This window comes from Nipponia nippon, unplaced genomic scaffold, assembly GCF_047370975.1.
Source record: "Nipponia nippon isolate SJK-2023a ecotype South Korea unplaced genomic scaffold, ASM4737097v1 scaffold_6, whole genome shotgun sequence".
In the NCBI taxonomy this organism is placed as follows: domain Eukaryota; kingdom Metazoa; phylum Chordata; class Aves; order Pelecaniformes; family Threskiornithidae; genus Nipponia; species Nipponia nippon.
The window spans coordinates 6,369,616-6,388,948 of NW_028262380.1; the positions used below are offsets into that span (position 1 = coordinate 6,369,616).

General features: G+C 51.5%; 1 protein-coding gene across 2 annotated transcripts; it reads right to left on the reverse strand.

Moving 5' to 3' along the window:
• Nucleotides 1–1,120: 1,120 nt before the first annotated feature.
• On the reverse strand, nucleotides 1,121–18,245 carry RPIA (ribose 5-phosphate isomerase A). 2 transcript variants are annotated; one of them, XM_087737540.1, is made up of 9 exons: nucleotides 17,988–18,245; nucleotides 10,767–10,822; nucleotides 9,037–9,157; nucleotides 7,553–7,612; nucleotides 6,878–6,942; nucleotides 6,466–6,534; nucleotides 5,803–5,944; nucleotides 4,466–4,565; nucleotides 1,121–2,307 (listed from the first exon to the last, which is right to left on the reverse strand). In XM_087737540.1, the coding sequence occupies exons 1-9, from the start codon at nucleotides 18,168–18,170 to the stop codon at nucleotides 2,210–2,212; spliced, it is 894 nt and encodes a 297-aa protein (XP_087593666.1). In that variant the 5' UTR covers nucleotides 18,171–18,245; the 3' UTR covers nucleotides 1,121–2,209. The 2 variants fall into 2 exon arrangements, with proteins under 2 accessions (XP_087593666.1, XP_087593667.1); XM_087737541.1 differs by lacking the exon at nucleotides 9,037–9,157 and adding an exon at nucleotides 12,768–12,828.
• Nucleotides 18,246–19,333: the final 1,088 nt, after the last annotated feature.

The window sequence follows — 19,333 nt, forward strand, 5'->3', positions numbered from 1 at the left end:
ACATGCTGGCAGATGAAGACGTGGATGGTCACGACAGGTTGGGGAGCCTGGCAGCCTCGAAGGGAAAGGACCAGACCTTTCTTCAGAGACCCTCAACTCAAAAATCCATCTACTGACTCCGAAAAGCCGGGGGAGTTTGTATGGAGGAAATCTGCACAAAGCCTCCAGAACTGGTCCAGGCACCAAATTTTCTCCAGCACTTCAGAGATTTTAATTCCGTCTCTGTAGTACAGCAAACTCTGCACCCATAACCCACAGCTCAAGACCCACTCAAAGTCCCACCTCAGCAGGGGCATCTGTTGCAAAAGCACCCACCAGTTCTACCTGCATCCCAAGCACCTGGAGAAGCTCAAGAATGAGACCTGCCACCTTCAGGCTTAGATTTAACGAGCCCCTGCTAAGCACAAAGCTGAATGAGATCACATCTGGTCCAGGGCCAGAAAGTAATGGTGTGGTAATGGTTTTATTGGCTTTTTGAGAAGGAGCTGTTTGATTTCAGAGAGAGAGAAAGAGAGAGAGAGGAGAGTCAACAGCAACATTCGCTCCTGCTAATCTCATTTCCAGAAGCACACTGAGCGAGAAGGTGCTTGGGCACAAAGCTTTGCTCGATTGCTCTCTGTTTATCCAGGATTACATTAGAAGCCCAAGACGCATCTGGAAACAGCCCATGGCAAGAACGAGGGTTTTGCGAACGGCTTCTGCAGCATCAGGTTCCTGGGAAGAGATATTCTGGTGTTCCCAGCAAGTTGTTGGCTCGATAGCAGCCAGTTTGCTCCGTACAAGTGCTTCAGAATGAACAGAATAGATGTGCAGGAAGGGGAAGATTGAAAGATGTAAAAATAGCTCCTTTTTGTAAAAACGATTTAGACGTGCAAGTTTTAGACATGCAAATTTAAGACCATGACAAAGCAAGTACTGCAGCTAACAAGTGTTGATTAGATAATCTGGTTAATTTAAAATAACGTGTTTACCTTAAGCAAAGAGAAATCAAATGCAGAAGGGTGAATTTGGCCTGGGTGAAGGCTCCTTGTAAGGGGAAAACTACAGCAGAAATTAGTCTGACGACAATCTGCCCCGTTGTCCACAAAATAGTTACCTGAAGAACCAAATTACCACCAAATCTGGTATAACAGCTCTTTATTTCAGTGTCTACAACACAAAGAGGGCTTGCATTTTGACACCAGAACCATGCAAAGCACCTATACACCGAGAACGAGATATTGAACGAGTGTCTCTCTCCTGCTACATGTGGAAAATTTAGGCAGGAAGACTCAGTTTTCCTGTGCATTCTGCTCTATCCTTCCACAAATCAACCAGCTGCAAGGGGCGATAATTAACCTTCATTCCAAATCAAATAATTTGCCACTGAACAGTATGCCACGCTGCCCTAAGCTGCTCAAATATGCTTCTGTAAACTTCATCAAGGACCCAGTTCTGCTCTCGGTTTACAAGGACGAAGTCCCAAACATCTCCAGCTACAGGAACAGGCTTTAGTCAGAGGTACTGAATTAATGGAGAGCAGAATTTGGCTCAAAGGATGAACGTCTCCTCCACACAGAGGCTCAGAAAAGGCCCTTATTAATGTCCCAGGCAGAGGGATGTAGAGACCACCCTAGGCTCAGAGAATTGTCATGTGCACAGAGGACAACGAGACATCCTGAACGATTAAAAAACAGTGGTATAGAAAAATAAAAGGCATAAAATACTGAACCAAAAAGGTTCCAAATAAGGCATCAGCAGGTCCCGACTGGATGCGCTCCTGTTATGTGCATCACCCTCCCAGGCAGGGCGGTTAAGAAGGATGCATTAGGATTGTATTTCTGACCTCAATCACTAACTATGAGCAACCAGAAGGGTTCAAGTTCTGTTTGAAAAAAGGAAAAAAGAAAAACAAAAACAAAACAAGGAATATTCTTTTTGGTAAGTATTTCTTAGAAAATAAAATAAAAACGTTAAAGCAATTTGTTTAAATGATTCTTTAAAAAAAGACAACGTTCTTGTAAAGTAAAAATATATATATAGAAATAGAATATAATTTTTTGTTGTTTTTAAAAAAAGACATTCAGTATCACATCAGCGGATTCTGATCAACTTCCCGTCCATCTTCTGCGATAACCGCTGCTCGTTAAGGCAAAACGTCAGGTTGGCACCATTACAACAGCTGAATCAAACTGGCCGAAGGCGAAGCAGAGCCAACAGCGTGCTGGTGTCAGCGAGGCTGCTTCTCCCGCACGCTGACTGAGCCATCCTCCATGCCGAAGTACACCACCTCTGCCATGTCGATGAAGAGTCCCGTCTCCACCACACCTGCGGAACAAGTGGTCACGTGCCAGTTAATGCCAGAGCCACCCCATTGCTTGAATCCTCTGCTCTGTCCACGTTTTTGTTCATTGAAAGGCGCTAATGCCTCCATCAGAGGTTTGGGGAGAGGTGTCCAACCTGGGTGACGTTGCATCAGCCACTCAGGGAGTCTCTGGGAAGTCTTTTCCATATGGTCACCCCCAGAAGAAACTCTCTCCAGAGAGCAAGAAACAACTCCCAAAGCTCCCCCCAACGTTCACACCACCCCAGCCACCGTTACACTAACGCAATCACGAGCGTGGCCTTCTCAGCCATCTGATGACGCACAGGAGCAACAGGAAGCTACACACAGCCACAGACTCACTTTGCCTTTAAATGCATCTAAAAAACTATCCTGTTAGAGAACACCTGGATAACACTTGTTCAAATGTTAAGACAGCAGATCTGATGCTACCTCTGCAATTTGTAGCCCATTTGCAAAGGTACTTTTGGCTGCATTTAATTATGGGGTGCTCCTAACTTCACTGTGATCTCTGAGCCACAGCCAGAGGCCAGGAAGGTGGAAAGAAACGGAGGACAAGGGCTGCCACAAGCCCAAGGCAGCCAGAGCCCTGCTATCACCACTGTACTCAGGCTTTAACAGTTCTGCTCAGCCACTTTTGGGTCATGAAGGTGCTTTTCTCCCCTTAGCAAGCCCATTTCTGAGCAGCAAATGGTACAGAGACGATCTCCACACCAACGCGATGGAGCAGGTACCATCATTTACCCCTTCATCTCTTGACCAAAAGAGATAAAAGGAAGAAGTCCTTGCAGAGAGGCCGTTCTGTTGGCAAACAGCATAACCAGCCACTGTTTGTCTCTTGCACAGAAACAGCTCTAATGACTTTTGTACAGCTGTGGGCAGCCACCATGTTAGGATACAGAGCACTGCACCAGGGGCAGCCCAGACCAGCTGTGGTCACCAGTTCATTTAGATCGGTCACTGCTTCACTTAGATCTGCTCCTGCTGAAGGTCCGAACCTGCCATCTACTGCTGGCTGCGAGCAAGTGCCAGGTGATTATTCAGATTGCAAAGACACCAGGACAAGCCAAGGCAGAGGTAGCATCCTAGCAGTTTGCTCCTCGAGCAGGAAAAAAGAAAATGGGTGTATTTTCAGTAAATCAGCCTCATAAGCGTCATTGAGGGAAGCAAAGGCACCAAACAGAAGCAACTAGAAGTTACTGGTGACTCTTCACCCAGCCTACACTCGTGGCCTCGGCCTGGTCTTGTGCTTTAATCACGGTGCCAGGACAATATATGGCCACTCTGTAGGGATATCGAGGTTTCTGCAACAGAATCCCAACCTGTTCCTGCATGCTCTGACAACGCACGGTCAGTGAAGGCAGTTGTGTTAGGGACTTCAGGGGCAGGCAGCTATCTGGGATAAACTCAAAAGATACAATATGCATTCAAAAGCTGACCAGATTCAAGAGCAGGCTTTGCCAAAATAACTAGACAAGATACGCAGATGTGGCTGAGCCAGTCTATCTGCTGCTTCACTGAAGTCCAGACAGTGCCACTGCCCCTGGGCAGGCCTGGATCATCCAGAAGCAGCTCTGGCCTGGGCAGCAGGTCTCAGGCAAGGCAGGAGTCCTTGCGGAGAGGCTGTTTGCAGTATGATCGGCCACTGTCTCTCTTGCACAGCAATAGCTACGGCAATCCAATAGCGAGGATACGCTGCACCCTCACAGCAAGGTGAGCCCATAGGGCTACACAATGGTAATGGGATGCAGAGCTGTGAGCAGCTTCTAGAAAATACTGCAACCCAGTGCAAACCCTCCCTCGAGAGTCCACCAGTGCTTCCATTAAAAGCCGCTCTCTAAATGGGCACAAGGAGAGAAGGACAGAGCACAGGACAGGCGTGCCTAATGGAAAACAGCATCAGAAGTCACCCGGCATTGCTCCAGGTTTTCACCACCATATGGGAGTGCCACTTGGTACGGTTGTACTAACTCAGCTGATAGATATCTGAAGCAGAAACAAATGTATGGACCCATAAGAGGGCAGTAAACACACGCACATTTCCTCCTATCCAGGGGAGAGCTCCCATGGTCAGGGGTATCTAGCACAGACCAACACTTAGCCAGCTTTTGGGTTTTTTTTTTTAAAAGCCACAGACATTACCTGGGATCATTTTTATAGCGGTGTTCACTTTACTCCATTCATGAACCTTGTCAAACTTCCAGTCCAGGATGAAGTTCCCGTTGTCTGTCACCACGGGGCCCTGGGAATCACACACATTTGTCAGCACTGTGAGCTCCTTGTCTACAGAGCACAGCCAGGGACTGTCACAGCCTCTCACGGGGAGCAGCCGTCCCCGCTGCAACACTTTAGAGACAGTCATCATTCAAGTAAATCAGGGCAGTCCACAGTAAGCCTGTAAGTAAAACCATTGCCCAAGGCAACTGCTCGTTCCTCATTCTCCTGCATACAGATCACACAGAAGCTGGAAACAACGATGCAATTTCATCGCTACAACAGGGGACCCTTTTCACAAGAGTAAAGCTACATTAATGTCCTAAAAAGGCTATTCCAGGCAATTGAAGCCAAAACAAGATCCCTCCGCCCCAGTGATAAGAGCGTGGTGCTGGATCCATGGGGAGGTTTTGGAGTTGAAGAATTGCTCGCCCTCAGCATCCCAGACGTGCCCAGCGCTCTCTCAAGCCCAAGAGAAGGAGCAATTGGGTCCTTTCCACAGAGCAGAGACAGCTGGGGCTGTGGACAAGGCATTTCAGCAGCGCTGAGCAGGGTGTGCAACCACACGTGCCAGGAGGGACCAGCATCCTCTGAGGACACAGCTTGTGCTGGAGCAGCACCAATGTGCATTCCCCAAGCGAGGCCGGTCTCAAGTTCACAGGGAACGACTGGTTTGCTCTTCTCAGGCACCCAAATGCAGTCCCTACAGCCTCTTGGGATTAGACGCGTTAAAAACAAGTACTCAGCTTTCGGGCGTTAACTCCAGCCGTTACTGCAGACGGCTCTCCTTTTCCCTCACCATGCAACGTGGGCTGGCGAAGCCCTGCTGCCCAAGTCAGGATAGGACAGCAGCAGTGGAGACAAAGCAGCTTCAGTTTTAATTTAGTCTGGCTCTGCGTGGTACGGAGGAGCCGGGGACAGAGCATGAGCCGCCCTCCCAGCTTGAGACCCTCTTTGGCAGCACAGACTGCCCTCCAGCCCCCCCGACATCCCCACAGAGCAGGGGGTGAGACCCAGGCTAGCAATCCCTCCTCTCCCTGCTCATGGATGCTTGATCTAGGTGACATAAGCCAGAGAGGCTTTCCATGAGTGGCCCCGATACCTAAACACACAGTTCATTAACCAAAGTATAATTAGGGGGAATTACACAAGAGGCCACTCATGGGAGTGAAAGCCCAGATTTCATTAGAGGAAAGGCCAGGTCCTCCGTTTGCCCACGTTCAGGTGGCTCCTCTGGGGAAGCGGGGCTGGTCAGGGACACGTACCGCTTTGCTAACAGCCATCCGCAGCTCCGCAGCACCTCCAAAGCTTTTGGTCAGGGCTCTGGTGACAGGGACATAAGCCATGGGGATGACTTCGATAGGAATTCCTTTCTTCCATTGCTCCCCGAGACTCTCCGATTTTTTCCTGAGGAGACAGTTTGAAGCAGAACTGGCATCAGACATTACACTGCTAACACCATTAGCATTACCACATTCCCTCTTGCAAACCCCTCAGGCATAGGGCCCTAGAGGGCACAGCGGTCAGTTCACATGTGCACTCGTGTAGGAAGAACCAGTTTAATGCACGATGCTCTGTTCACTCATAAGCCCTGTTGTGACATGTTTTGGACAAGCAGGACACGAGTTGGTTTTTCTACAGCCCCGCAGCTGTATGTACAGAAGGGGAAATTTATTCCGTGCTGACAATCACTGAGCTTAAAGAGCAGAGCAGCCATTTCCCCACAACCTCTGCTGACACCTAAGCAAGCTTGCTGAGATGAAAATTAAGAAAAAAAGCTAAATTGAATTGCTGAAGCACTGGGAGTCAGGCTCATTTCCACCTATTCCTGCTCCCCTGACCCACTGGAAGGATAATAATGGCCTAACACAGGACCATCCAAATCCTCCCACGGGATGGAGAGGTATAACGAATAGTAATATTTTTACCTGTAATCAGCAATAACGATGAAGCATTTTGCATATCCTGCAACTATCTTCTCCTGCGTCAAGCAACCACTGCAAGGGGGAAAAAAAAAACAATATAAAAATCAGAAAACAGACTGCTTCTCAGCATGCCTGGTGGTCCTGAAGTCCAGTCCCCTCCACCATGTTCTTGCTCACCAACGGTTTTGGCACTGCCATTGCCCCACGTCAGGGCTCTTTCCCCTTCCCCATCACTTTATCCCCCTTGTCCCTTGCACACACTCTCGGTCAGGAGCCATCTCCCACTGCAGATGCACGCACGGCCCTGCACAGGATCCCATCAGCCTCTCCAGCCCACCCCGGAGACATCCGCAGCCAGAAAAAGGATGCTCAGAGGCTACCGCCATCAGCACCACACACAGACAGCAAGGCTCACCCGCCACCTTTGATAAGGTTGAGGTCAGAGTCCACTTCATCTGCTCCATCGATGGCAACATCAAGCTGTAGGAAGAGGAAATACTTGGTGTGGAAACCTCTCCCATGCAGCATCAAGGCGTTGCTCTTGATGCAGCTCAGGAGAGTGTCAGGTCCCAGGCAGCAGCCAGAAATGTCACCAAAGCTGGGACCACCTTGATGCCAGCCTGACCAGAGACAAGCATCTGATCAGCCACCCAAGGATACCAGCCCTAGCTAAACCACAGGCATGTGAGAGCCAGAGAAAGAAAAACCAAAACCAACTGCTGGCCTTTAAGGCACATCATTTCAGCCTCTTGTGTTGTCAGCTAAAGGGTAGGGGGCTCCTGGGGAAAATCTTGGTCACAGCACTTCAGCAACGCCATATCCCCATCTCAGGCCAGCAAGCCTCAGCCTGGAACAGATGCCAAACACCTGGAGGAAACAACTCGGCAGCCTACTTGCCATCTAAAGGGACAAGCATTAAGACAAGACTAAGGCTTGGGGACAAAAATAAACTAAGCTAGTTCTCACTCATGTTCAGCAGTGTGGCTGCCTAAACTGTCATCCTCAGGGGAGGACAAAGGAGCTTGATGCTTTATGAAGGACCAGGTTAGAGAAAGGTCAGGCAAGGTCTCACCTCCGCAGTCCCACTTACCTCTGGATGTCGGTCCAAGTCACTTAGCGTTAAGCCGTTCTGCAGGATCAGCTGACGGGCCTGTGCATCAAGAAGAGAGCAAACACCGTTTACCGGCGGCAGGAAAGGAAAACAGACTCGCGGTGTCATTCCCCCGGCTGCGGCAAGGATTGAGTCTCCCTGGGAGAGCTCCACCCTGAGCTGGTGGAGAGGCTGCAGCCAGCAGCAGGAGCACATGGCGAGGAGAAAATGATGCTTCCACACCAGATTATTTTAATCAAAAGAAAACCCTGCTGCTGATTTCAACTAAAATGCTCAGATGGTGCAACAGGACTCCTGGGTCCAGGTCTCTCCATACTAAGTAGCAGGAGGCCCCATGAGCTTGCTGGGAATCACTTGTACCTAAGCATTACAGCAGATATTGGATTTTTGAGCCCTGTGTTGTTTCAGCTTGGACATCATTCTCCCTCTCACCCATCCAGCCCCTCCAATGTCCTTTGGCTGAAAAATGGGAGCAAGAAAATGAGATATTTACACCATAGCAATGCAGGATTAACAATGAAAATATTTTTCATATTGGAAAGAAAAAAAGAAAAGGGAAAAAAGAAAAGCACAACTCATGGAAAAAGTGTGGGAAGCCTCCCGAAACAGCTGTTTGGTGGCTCCAATCTACTTTTACTGAAGTGGCCGTGTATTTCCCTCTAGTGGCAATACAACACAGAGCACCCAGAGTTACCCTCCACTTAGCCTGGAGTTACCCTCCACTTGGTCAGTCAGTTTAAATGGAAGTTCAAGCTTAGAGAACCTGGAATAGGTTGAATTTTCTGTCTTACAAACCACCACCTGAGTGAGACTCCCTCCTTGCACGGACTCTGCTCGAGTCTGAACTTCCTACCATGCTGTACCTAGTCCAAGAAACTCCAGTGCGATACCCCGCATCAACTTATTCCCCTGAATTTTACCCACTAAAACTAACAAAGTGCATCAGTCGCATGTATTGGCGCCCCAGAAACATTAAGAAGAACTAGCAGGTGGTACCCCTCACAATGAGATATGACTTGAGTCACGTATCATGGCATTTCATAGCATGCAGTATTAACACCCATGGGCTGTGGGCTCTTAATCTGTGCACTAGGATTGCCCTAAGGACTCCCAAAATTAAAAGAATAAAAAACAGTGGGTTTACATTCATTACATGGTGTCCATGTAAAGAGGTATCAGGGATCTGGGAACTGAAAGCATTGAAAAACACTGTGCTGCACATGCAGGCCAGATCCTGAACAGGCTTAGAGGCAGCAGTGCGGAAACGAGGTGGCTCTCTTCAGGCTCTCTGCTTGCAAGGCGATGGGAGCAGACCAGCAGGAATCAAAAGCAGAGCTCCCACAACTGGGAGAAAAGCGTTGGTAACTGCGCAGCACTTGCCAAGAATGGTCTCGCTCCGTGCTCCTGGCACGTGTCCGGGTGAAAAGAAGAAACAACGCAAAAGCCAAGGGACAGATACTTACCCCGGCTCTAGCTTTACTGATGATGATGGAATAACCCAACCTGACAACAGGGAAGGGAGGAGCATAAAAGCCCACTGAAACCAATTCTTCCTTGCCAGTGACCTCAGGCAGCCATTTACACCTGTACATAGCAAAAATAAGATGCTGTTTTGCTGACTTGGGAATGCTTCACTTGGAATTGCTTGAGGTCTAAGAGACTGCAAAAGACACAGGGCAGCCCTGTGGCTGAGGGATTTTGGCTCCTGCAGGTGTACGATCTATCTCTTCCCTTTAACAGCAACCCTTTTGTTTTACTGGTAAGAAACTCTGTAGTGTTACATGGACTATCCCAACATTTCAAGGCAGGACAGGCTCCAGGCCACGTTCACTATGAGAGCGCTTTATCAGTATTTTCTGTAAGACCTAATGAGTGAACTCAGAGCACTTTCCCTAGGTGGAAAAGGGACATGGTATCTCAGGATGGGGATGATTTTAGACAGATCAAAGACAGACTCTCACCACAGTCTATATATGCAACAGAAGTACTGACAGAGTTTTAAAAAGAAAAAAAAAATCTAGTTTTTACTTTTTGCCCTTTGCAGCAGTTCGTGTTACACCCCAGCTGGCCACTGGTTGTTTGCAACAGCTGGGAAAAGACAGAGTCCCATCACCCCACACTCACACTTAAAGAACATCTGCAGGGTAAGAGGATGTTAAGTTTTCGTAAGATTTTAGGATAATTCAGGTTGGTCTCTATCCAACCTCCAAAGCAGGGTCAGCTACCAGGTTGCTCAGGGCTTTACCCACTCAGGTCTTGAAAACCTCAAAGGACAGACTCTGCACAGCCTGCCTCACTGCTTGACTGTCCTCACGGTGACAAAGTTGTGACAAAAGTACAATCCCAAGGTCCACACCAGGACTGTGAGAAGGATACATGCCCAATTCCTAGACCAGGGCATTGCCACCCAGCCTCAAAAACCCTGCGGGTGGTCCCAGTCATGTCACCTCTCCCTGCCCACAGGGGACAAGGTGACAGCTGCTCCTCTGCAGCGCACTCCCACCCCAGGGAACAGAGGCAGAGAGACCAAACCCAGTTGCCTGAAGGCACGGAAGCAGCTCAGAAGCTTCCCCAGCAGCTCTGCGTTTCACCACCAAGCCACGTTCTCCTTCTCCCTGCAAAACTCTCAACAGCTAGCTTGGTATGAACCAACCCCTGCAAAAGCTGAGCAGCAAAGGAAAGATTAAGCCAATTTCTCTTCTGCGATTTCTTATAAAAGCCAGTTGATGCATTTCAAGTTCCTCCTGAAAACACATGAGCTTGCTATTATTGCTTGCAGCATCACTTTTACAGCTTTCAGGGCTTGATAACGAATCAAAGGAGACTAAGTGTCTCCAATGAGTTTTGCATTATGAGTCTAGTTCACCACTAAACAGCATCTTTTTTGCAAGCAGGATCCAGATCAAGCCACGCACCAACACTGACATAACCAGCATTGCCACACTGGTTCAAAACACGCCTCCTAGCACTACGGCATCCCTGCAGCTCAGGTCAGGGTAATACAGCACCATCGCCGCCAGCTTCATGAGGTCCATCTGCAGGCTGCATCACGGCTGCTTTCACCAGTGCTTTCGGTTAACTCACACTGCAGTAAGCCAGTCTGGAGAGCGGCATGGTTGCCTCCCACAGCCAAAGGAAAGATGCCCTGGGTGAGTGTTTGGACCAGCAGAAAGCAAAGGAGGAAAGCGCTTACCTGAAAAGATGTAGGAATGCAGACAATCGTGAGGTTCTCCTGTTTAACCCGCTCAGCTGTAGGAAACAAAAGCAGAAGCTTCAGTTTGTTCATTGTAGAAGGAAAAAAAAAAAAATACACCAAATTTCACTTTAAGAAATCTCAGTTCAGAGCAGCCCCTTTGAATCACTGCAATTACTTGCTTGGCTTGCAAATAACTCAGTCACACTCAAAACGCAAACAGGTGCCACCCTGCCTAGGCTAAGGCTCAGTTTCTACAGTCAGAAATGTTTAAACACCCACCCTGGCTCAGCCCAAGATACCATGAGCCATTAACCTTTGTGTCTCCAACAGCAGAGGAGCCTCGTCAGCAAAACATCACCTGGGAAATGAGCCCCAGTCCCCTCTCTCACTCCATTAGACAGGTTTTGCTGCGCTCCTTGTAAACAGAAAGCTTCAGCAGCTGTCTGAAAGGTTTTCTGGCTTGTTGCCTTGGGGACATCACGTTCATTTATTATAGAACATTTAAATATATGGCAGGGAAAGGACTAATAAAATACAGTATTCCATTAAATGAAAGGAAATATTTCCTCCCCCAGGTTAACCTCAAATGACTAAAATCTATTACTAACACATCATTATGAACAAAATGTTATTTCAGTAATTACAATACTTAGGCATAAGCCAACAGCCCAAGAGTCAGCAACTGCTCTCACACCAGAGCGAGCACACGGGCCACATACTTCAAGGTAACGCTGCTGCTGGAAGGACTGAAGATGCAACACATGAGGCTGTATGTTGTTACAGCCCACATCCCAGTGCTAACGCATTCAGTAGACACGAAAACTCAGAACGTGCAGCCTGGAACAGGCACTCCACTTTAAATACTATACCCATTTATTTAGAGACTGATTCTGTGTTAGAGTCGGGAGTGGTTGCAATGCTGAGCCAAACACAGAAAGCTGAACTGCAGCTCACAGACAAGTAAGTGTATAACACGCACAGCGTGGGGTGAGGTGGGTGCCAAGGGGCAGGCTCAGCACCATCCCTGCTGCGTCCCTGTGAAGCGAAGCACTGCGCTGTGCCCAGACCTCAGCCCTGCTCGCCCGTGGTGGGCTGGGGACAGCTCTGCCCAAGGGAGATGGGGGTCACGAGGGGACTTGTGACCTTGGGGGCCACCCAGGGACTCACCGAGCTCTGCTTCCACATGAGAGTCTCCCTCTGTGTCCAAGCAAGCACCCCACGAACAACAGGGCTGATGCTGTACTCCAGACCCGTCACACACAGCTGCTCTGTTTTGCATCCGACAACAGCAAAGCGGGAGGAGGTACAGCACCTCCCCAAGCAGATCTGCCCTAGGGCTCAGAGTGCCCCGCAAAGGAAACGTTAAACCTCTGCACCCTCTGTAATGAGGCGTGAGGATAATTACCCTCACATTCACTTTGCAAAAATGCATTTGCCTCACTTGAATATTTTGCTGAAATTTTCTGAATCACACCTTGAGCAAACTTGCACCTGGGGCAAGCAGATAAACCTAGCTATAGGGTATAAAAAAAAAAAAAGCAGGACTTCGTTCCTCGTTTTCCTTACACCTCAGCAGGACCCTCAATGTGAATAACGTGGATGTGAGCAAGCAGCGTCAGCCCCACACGAATGGGTTAACGGAAGCAGAGCAGCTGCATGGCCCAAAGCCACAAAGCAAGTTAGGACAGGGCAGAGCTGGAAGGAAACAGAGGGGTTTAGCTCCAGTTTGTGGTGGGTGCCAGTAAAGCGCTTTGCCTGGCTGTATGGGGAGAACAAGCGGCAAATCACTACTTCCTCAGGACTCTCTATGCAACAAATTCGGAGCACAAGACCCGGTTTTAACCTTCAGCTTCAAAAAGGACACAGCAGTTGGTGACCAGACCCGACACATCAGCTCTAAGTCAGCATCCAGGCAATTTAGCATGTTTTTCGAGTAGTTGGGACAGCTGGACATGGGGACTTTCTGCGGTGGGAGGGACACGAAGGGGAGCACCCTACCTAATCGATGCACCGCATGGACAATCGTAGAACCGCTTCCGATCCCAAGAACTTGATTGTTCTGCAAATCAAAGAGAGACAGAGGAGAGCTGTTACTGGGGGCTCGGCACAAGGGCTGTCCGCTTTTCCCGGGAGACTCGACATTATAAACGCACGCAAGAGGAACCTTGCCCAGAGATGCACGCTGACACACAGCGTCTTAGCATGCTGCAGGCAAGGAAAGGAACACAGTGTGCCAGCGAGGGCACGACCACTGTCTGTGGCTAAGGGATTTTAAGCAACTCGCCCTCTCCTTAAAGGGTATGTGCTTGCTAAATACCACCACGGTCTGACTCTCAGGGTGTTCAACACACATTCACTGCTGGTTGCTGGCACTCCGTGCACCCTCTCCTGCCGGAAAGCTGGGAGTTTCAGACAACACCACAAAGGAAGAAGCTGAAACAACCTCAAGATAACATCTCCCGAGGAAGCCGCACAGTAAAAGCATGGGTTTGCTGCCAACGGTATTGTTAGTAAACAGTACGGATGCACCAGCGGCCAAAGCACAGAGCACAGCAGCCGTTCCTAGAGTATAATAAAAACCGCTCTCCAAAACAGAGTATATAACTGCCTATATGAGAGTCCAGCAACACGCTTGAAAGATGGGTGAGCCTGGCAGCGTATGCTGAAGAGGATCACATTTTAACCACAGCTCAGCCCTGGCCTTTCTCTGCTTCTGGTCTGGTTTAAGAAGGATCACTACTGTCTAATATAGACGCTCTTCTACAGGGTGCTGCAGGCTGAGGGTGGATGGGCGCAGTTGTGTTCGCAAGAGGATGCTCTGCGATGTAAACCTCTGTTTATTATCAGCTCAATCTCCCACCACTGAGAGCTACCTGCAGCCTCTTGCACGCTTCCAATTTTCAATGTACTTCCCCTTCTTTGGATGGGATCCAAAGCTTAAATCGACTTAAGGAGGTCCAATATCACTACAGAGACTTCAGATGAGAAAGACTTGAAGCCAGCCAGAGACACAGGCACAGAGCTGTTGTACATTATCTCTTGGATATTAGATAGGTCTGGAGCTCTTTCTCCATGTGCAGCAAATCCAGAGTTCAGCAGCTGTGGAAAAAGCCACACCTGCAGCACTTCAACTAGCTGAAATCTTACTGGCACACAAGCTTGCCTGGAAAGGTGGAGCTCCCAGCAGATCACATTCCCCTAGCATTAATGATTTCCCCTGCTTCTGCAGGTTAAAAGCTTAAAAAAATAAACCTTCTCCAAAACCCACCTCACTAATCACCGTGACTCTGCACAAGATGGAGAAAGCAACAGATCGCAGCTGCACGCCTGAAACGTTGCCAGCAGAAACCCAACAGCTCCCAAGGTTTCTCGGTTTCACCTGCCCAGCAGGCAGAGCCAAGCGCGGCCAGCCGAGGAAGAGGCAAGCAAAGCTGCGCGGAGGCTGGCAGGACAGGGGCAGTACCGGTGTTCCCAAGAGACTTGTTTCGACTTGGGAAGAGGCAGTTTCTTCTCTTTGCCCTCATTTGTACAGAGTGGGACAGCTTCTTGGAGCAGCTGGATGCTCTAAAGGGAGGGGGAAAGCCTCAGCATCAGCCACTCCACTGTAACGAAGTGGGAAGAGCTCACAAGGGTCGCAGCCCATCCCTGGCAATAAACTTGAAGGCATTTCTCAGTGATGAGAGGTGAAGTACCCTCTCTTAGGTGGTGGCAAGAGCTTGGGCTAAGTGGGTTTCCCAGAAAAACAGTTTAAGTCAGTCTAAACTGGTGCTGTCACAACCCCTGCCTTACTGTGGCTCCCACCTCTCCCTCCTCAGCTACAATCCCAGCCAGACCAGGGGCAAAACCAGCCAAAAAACATCCACTTTTAAAAATATGGGCAGGGCAAATGTTGGTGAGAAGCAGAGCACAGGGTCAGCGTGCAAGGGGCAGGTCCAGCTGACAGCACCAAAGAGCAGCACCCCATGCAAAAAAAATTATATTTCAGGTTTTTTACTAAAACCCCTGTAAACAAAATCAAGGCACTGAGCCACAGCACAGCTGAGGACCCACGTATGTACTCCACGAGTGGAGTCAGCAGTTGACCACAGCATTTTCTCAGCTAACCCAAGGGCCTAGAGACGCTGCCCAACATTACAGATGCCAACAAGACAACGCACATCAAGTGGGTATCAGCAGCACCACGTGGACTGGCCGGTCCAACCAAAGTTTGCAAGACCGGGATTTACATGGGCAAAAAGCAGGAGATAAACACAGTGCTAAGCCCAAAGTTTCCTCTTATTAATCCTCAGCCCTCTGGGGCAGGAGGACCTACAGCTCTCGCCCATCTTTTCATTTCTAACAGAGATGCTAGCAGGGCCTGCCTTTGGAGGTGTTGTATAAACGCAAAGCCAGCTCTCCCCAAGCAGCTTAAGGCTCTAAAGCCCCGAGCTGTGTGCCAGCCCCGCTCCTCCGAGCCGTCATGGCACTGCAGCCTGCAGCTTCCAAGGCTGGTCACCTTGGTGTCTGCTCCTGTACTGGGGAATTCTGCTCCTACGGCTGCCCAGGGACGAGTGCTGTGGGTAAACACGCCAATCTGGCTTTAATTAAAAAGAAAAAAAAAAAAAAAAAAAGACTAAAAAGTTCTCCTCTCCTAATCCCCCCACCCAGCCCCAGGTTTACATCTGCTGCAGGCTGCATGAGGAGCTGCTGTGCTGGCACATAATCGGGATGGGTGTGCAGGAGGATGCCAAGCAAGGAGCCTGGTCTAGTACTGGTACCAAGCCCCCGGTGCCACAGGTTTACAGCACAGTTAAGCAGAAGAGATTTGTCCAGCATCACCAAACCCTGAAGTCGGCAGCGTCTCCTGTAAGTCTCTACCACGCAAGGGAGGGAGTCTGCAGTTTTGCTTTCAGAGATTATGTTACTCCCTCCGTTAACAGCGATAGCTCTAACGGCCAAACACAAAGCTATCGGTTACAAACAGCAGCTGTACCCTCCCAGTGCAAGCCCAAGGGGAGACAGGTTTTCTCTGACAGCCGAGACCATCCAACTCCTCGGCGGGGACTCTAACCTGCTTCTCCACCATTGCTTCTAGCCAACTTGCCCTGCAAACATTGCAGTATTACCCCAGCCGCTGCATGTTTTACTTAATCAGCCTCACTAGCCAGACCCTGAACTTTAATCAGCTGGGACATGACCAGAAACATCATCCTAAGTTTGCTTGACCATAAAACAGCACAAAGGCCTGCTATTTCACTAGGAAAAGATAATTAAGAGTCATGTTTTAGCCCAAATCAAAGGTGCACCCAGCTCATGACAACCCACAGCAGCAGTCGTACCTCGGCTCCACACCTTGTGACACAAAGTCCTTCCTCCTGCAACCCCTCAATGCGCAACTTTGGGGCTTGCTTTGGTTAAGAAAAGGGGTTTTTATGCAACTGCTGGTCCACCCCCCAGGCTCCCCCACCCCACAGACTGCTTTTGAGCACATTGGCCTGGCAGAGAGGTAGGTCTCAGAGAGCACGTGGCTGTGCTCTCTGCAGGCAGGTACAGACGGCTCAGAGGAAGGAAAGGCTGCAAAACAAGTGAAACATTTATGGGACATCAGGGAAACCACCAGGAACTGAACCTCAGGACACCAAGCCAGCCGCAAGGGGAGTGGGGAAGAAAACAGAATTTTTGCCCCCCCGCCAACTGCTAACATCTACCTCCTTGGCAGCGACTTTACACCCGTTTCATGTTTCATCACTGCTGTTGCACAAGGGCTTGCACAGCAAACACTGCGATAAACCATTGCGGGACTTTAACCGTTGATCTTCCAAGCCTTCACAATCAGGCTGCGCCAAAACTCAAGCAGCTCCAGTCCTATTTGACCTTCAAGGGGTTGATTAAAGCCCTTTGCTGTGTCTCCCTCCCTGCAGGGGACAGAACACGACCCCCTGCTTTGGGGCTGTTGCTCCTTGCTTGGGTGCTCAGAAATAGGGTGCAGCAGCAGAGCACCCCAGACTTGGAGAAAGGAGCAGGACATGGCATTAGCCTGAACTCCCACCACAGCCCAGCTCGCAGGAGGATGCACAGTGAAAATCACCCTAAGACCCCGAAGTACAAGATGTTACCCCAAACTTGGGGTGCACTGTGCTGAGCCGGACAAGGCACAGAGCCGCTGCCTGGGCGGCATGAGCTGGGCGAGCACAGAGACCGGAGGGGAAAAGTAGTTTTCTTCCTTTTCTCCAGGCTAAAGGAGCGCAGTCCAAAGCCAAGGAGGAAGAGGCATGGCGGGGCCCATCCATGCACCCCAGGGTCCCTCCTTGCACACTGGGACTGTCCATGCATTGGGGGGAGCAAGGGGTCCCTGCACCCCACAACCCGCCCGTGCACACCAGGGCTGCTGCATGCACTGGAGGGCTCTGTGCAACCTGGAGCCCGTCCATGCACTGGGAAATTCCATGCACCCCACATCCACTCCATGCATTAGGGGGGTCCCTGCACCCCATGGCCCATTCCTGCACCCCAGGGCCACTCCATGTACTGGCGGGGCCATGCACCCTGGAGCCTATCCCTGCACCCCAGAGTCCATCCCTGCAGCCCGGGGCCACTCTATGTATTGGGGGGCTCCGTGCACCCCATGGCATCCCAGGGCTGCTCCGTGCACTGGAAGGATCCGTGCAACCTGGAGCCCGTCTGTGCAGTGGGGGGCTCCGTGCACCTCATGGCCACTCCGTGTATTGGGGGCTCCGTGCACCCCGCGGCCACTCCACGCACCCTGGGGCTACTCCATGCACTGGAGAGGTCCGTGCAACCCGGAGCCTGTCCGTGCACCGGGAAGCTCCGCGCACCGCATGGCAACTCCGGGCATTGGGGGGTCCCTGCACCCCAGAGATGCACCTGTCCGCCCCTGCACCCCGTGGCCGCTCCGCGTATCGGGGGCTCCGTGCACCCCACGGCCACTCCACGCACCCCGGGGCTGCTCCGTGCACTGGAGCGGTCCGCGCACCCCATGGCAACTCCGGGCATTGGGGGGTCCCTGCACCCCGGAGCTGCTCCGTGCACCCCGTGCATTGGGGGCTCCGCGCACCCCGGGGCCACTCCGCGCACTGGAGGGGTCCGTGCAACCCGGAGCCCGTCCGCGCCCCGGGAGGCTCCGTGCACCCCAGGGCCACCCCGCGCCCCGGGCGCTCCCTGGCCCTCCGCGGCCGCTCCGCGCAGCGGCGGGGCCGGTGCCCCCCGAGGCCGTCTCACCTGGACGTGCTTGTCCACGGCCGCGCAGGCGGCCAGCCGCTTGGCCTCCTCCGCCATGGTGCCGCCGAGCCGCCCGCGGGCGAAGGCGCGCCTCCCCGCCGCCGGCCCCGCTCTCCCCCTGCCCGGCGGCCGGCCAGCCAGGGGCGTGCTGCGGAGCGGGCCGAGCCGGCCGGGGAGCCGCATGCCGCCGCGGCCCGCCCCCGGGGGGCTCTCCCGCACGGGCTGGAGGCCTGGGCCGAGCCGACTCCCTTCCTCCTCCTCCTCCTCCTTCGGGAGGCTGGGACTTGTAGTGCCGGCAGGCGCGAACTACAGCTCCCAGGATGCACGGCGGACGCCCGCCCGCCCGCCCCGCGCCCCCGCAGCAAGGGGTGGATGTACATCCCTCCATACGTGCCGGTGTGCCGGGCGTGCCAGGGACGGGGCTGAGGCGTTCCCGTACCGGGCGGAGGGATGGGCGATGTTCCGCCTGGAAAGGCCGGGGCAGGGGAGAGGGTGGCGGGGGGGGCCTGCACGGAGCCGGGCGATGCAGTGAGCTCAGGGGGCTACCAGAGCTCTGCCCGGGCTCCCAGAGGTTTTGAGGAAGAGCCTTTCTTGGACTTTTGCTCAAACGTTGTAGCGCTTTGCGACGCTGCGTCAAGCAGGAGCACGGACAGGACAGAAAACGCCGGTCCTCTGCCCACGCCGTTCTCGCCCAGCGCCCACCCGTCCTGTCCCACCCCGCGGGAGGGCCAGGGTAAAACCCCACGGGGCTCTGCTCTCCTAGAGCACATAAACCCTTTTTTTTTTTTTTTTTTTTTTTTTGGCCACATTTTTCCCCCTCTCTCCTGGGTTAACATCTTCTGAAACCATGTGTGAAAAACCTTAAGGGAGGCAGATCAACCTCCAAGTACCGCCGCACCAGCGTTTTCCCTCCGGGGAGCCACGCGAAGCCCGCGCGCGGGCTCTCTCCAGGCTGCAATCCCACCCAGGTGGATGAGGTTTGCAGGTAGTTACCCCTTACTACTCACCCCAAGGTCAGACCGCAATTTTTTTTTTTTTTTATTTGCGCAACAGAAAAGCCGCCGTTGGCTTTTTTTTTTTTTTTTTTAATTCTGTGCATGACTGACTTGTTTTGTTGCCAACCTCTGCGATTCTGCTGTGATTTTTAAGGGCTAGAAACGTTTCCTTTTGTTTTCCCTGGGTCGGCACACCAGTCTTTGAACAATGGGGTGATATTTTGACAAAGACTCTATTATCGTTACCCAGGCTTATCTCGGTGCGGTGAGGCCTTACCTTTGCGCAGAGCAGGGCACTCGCTGTTAAGCGCAGCACGTGATGGCTGTACAGTTGTTCCGTGTTTTCTGGTA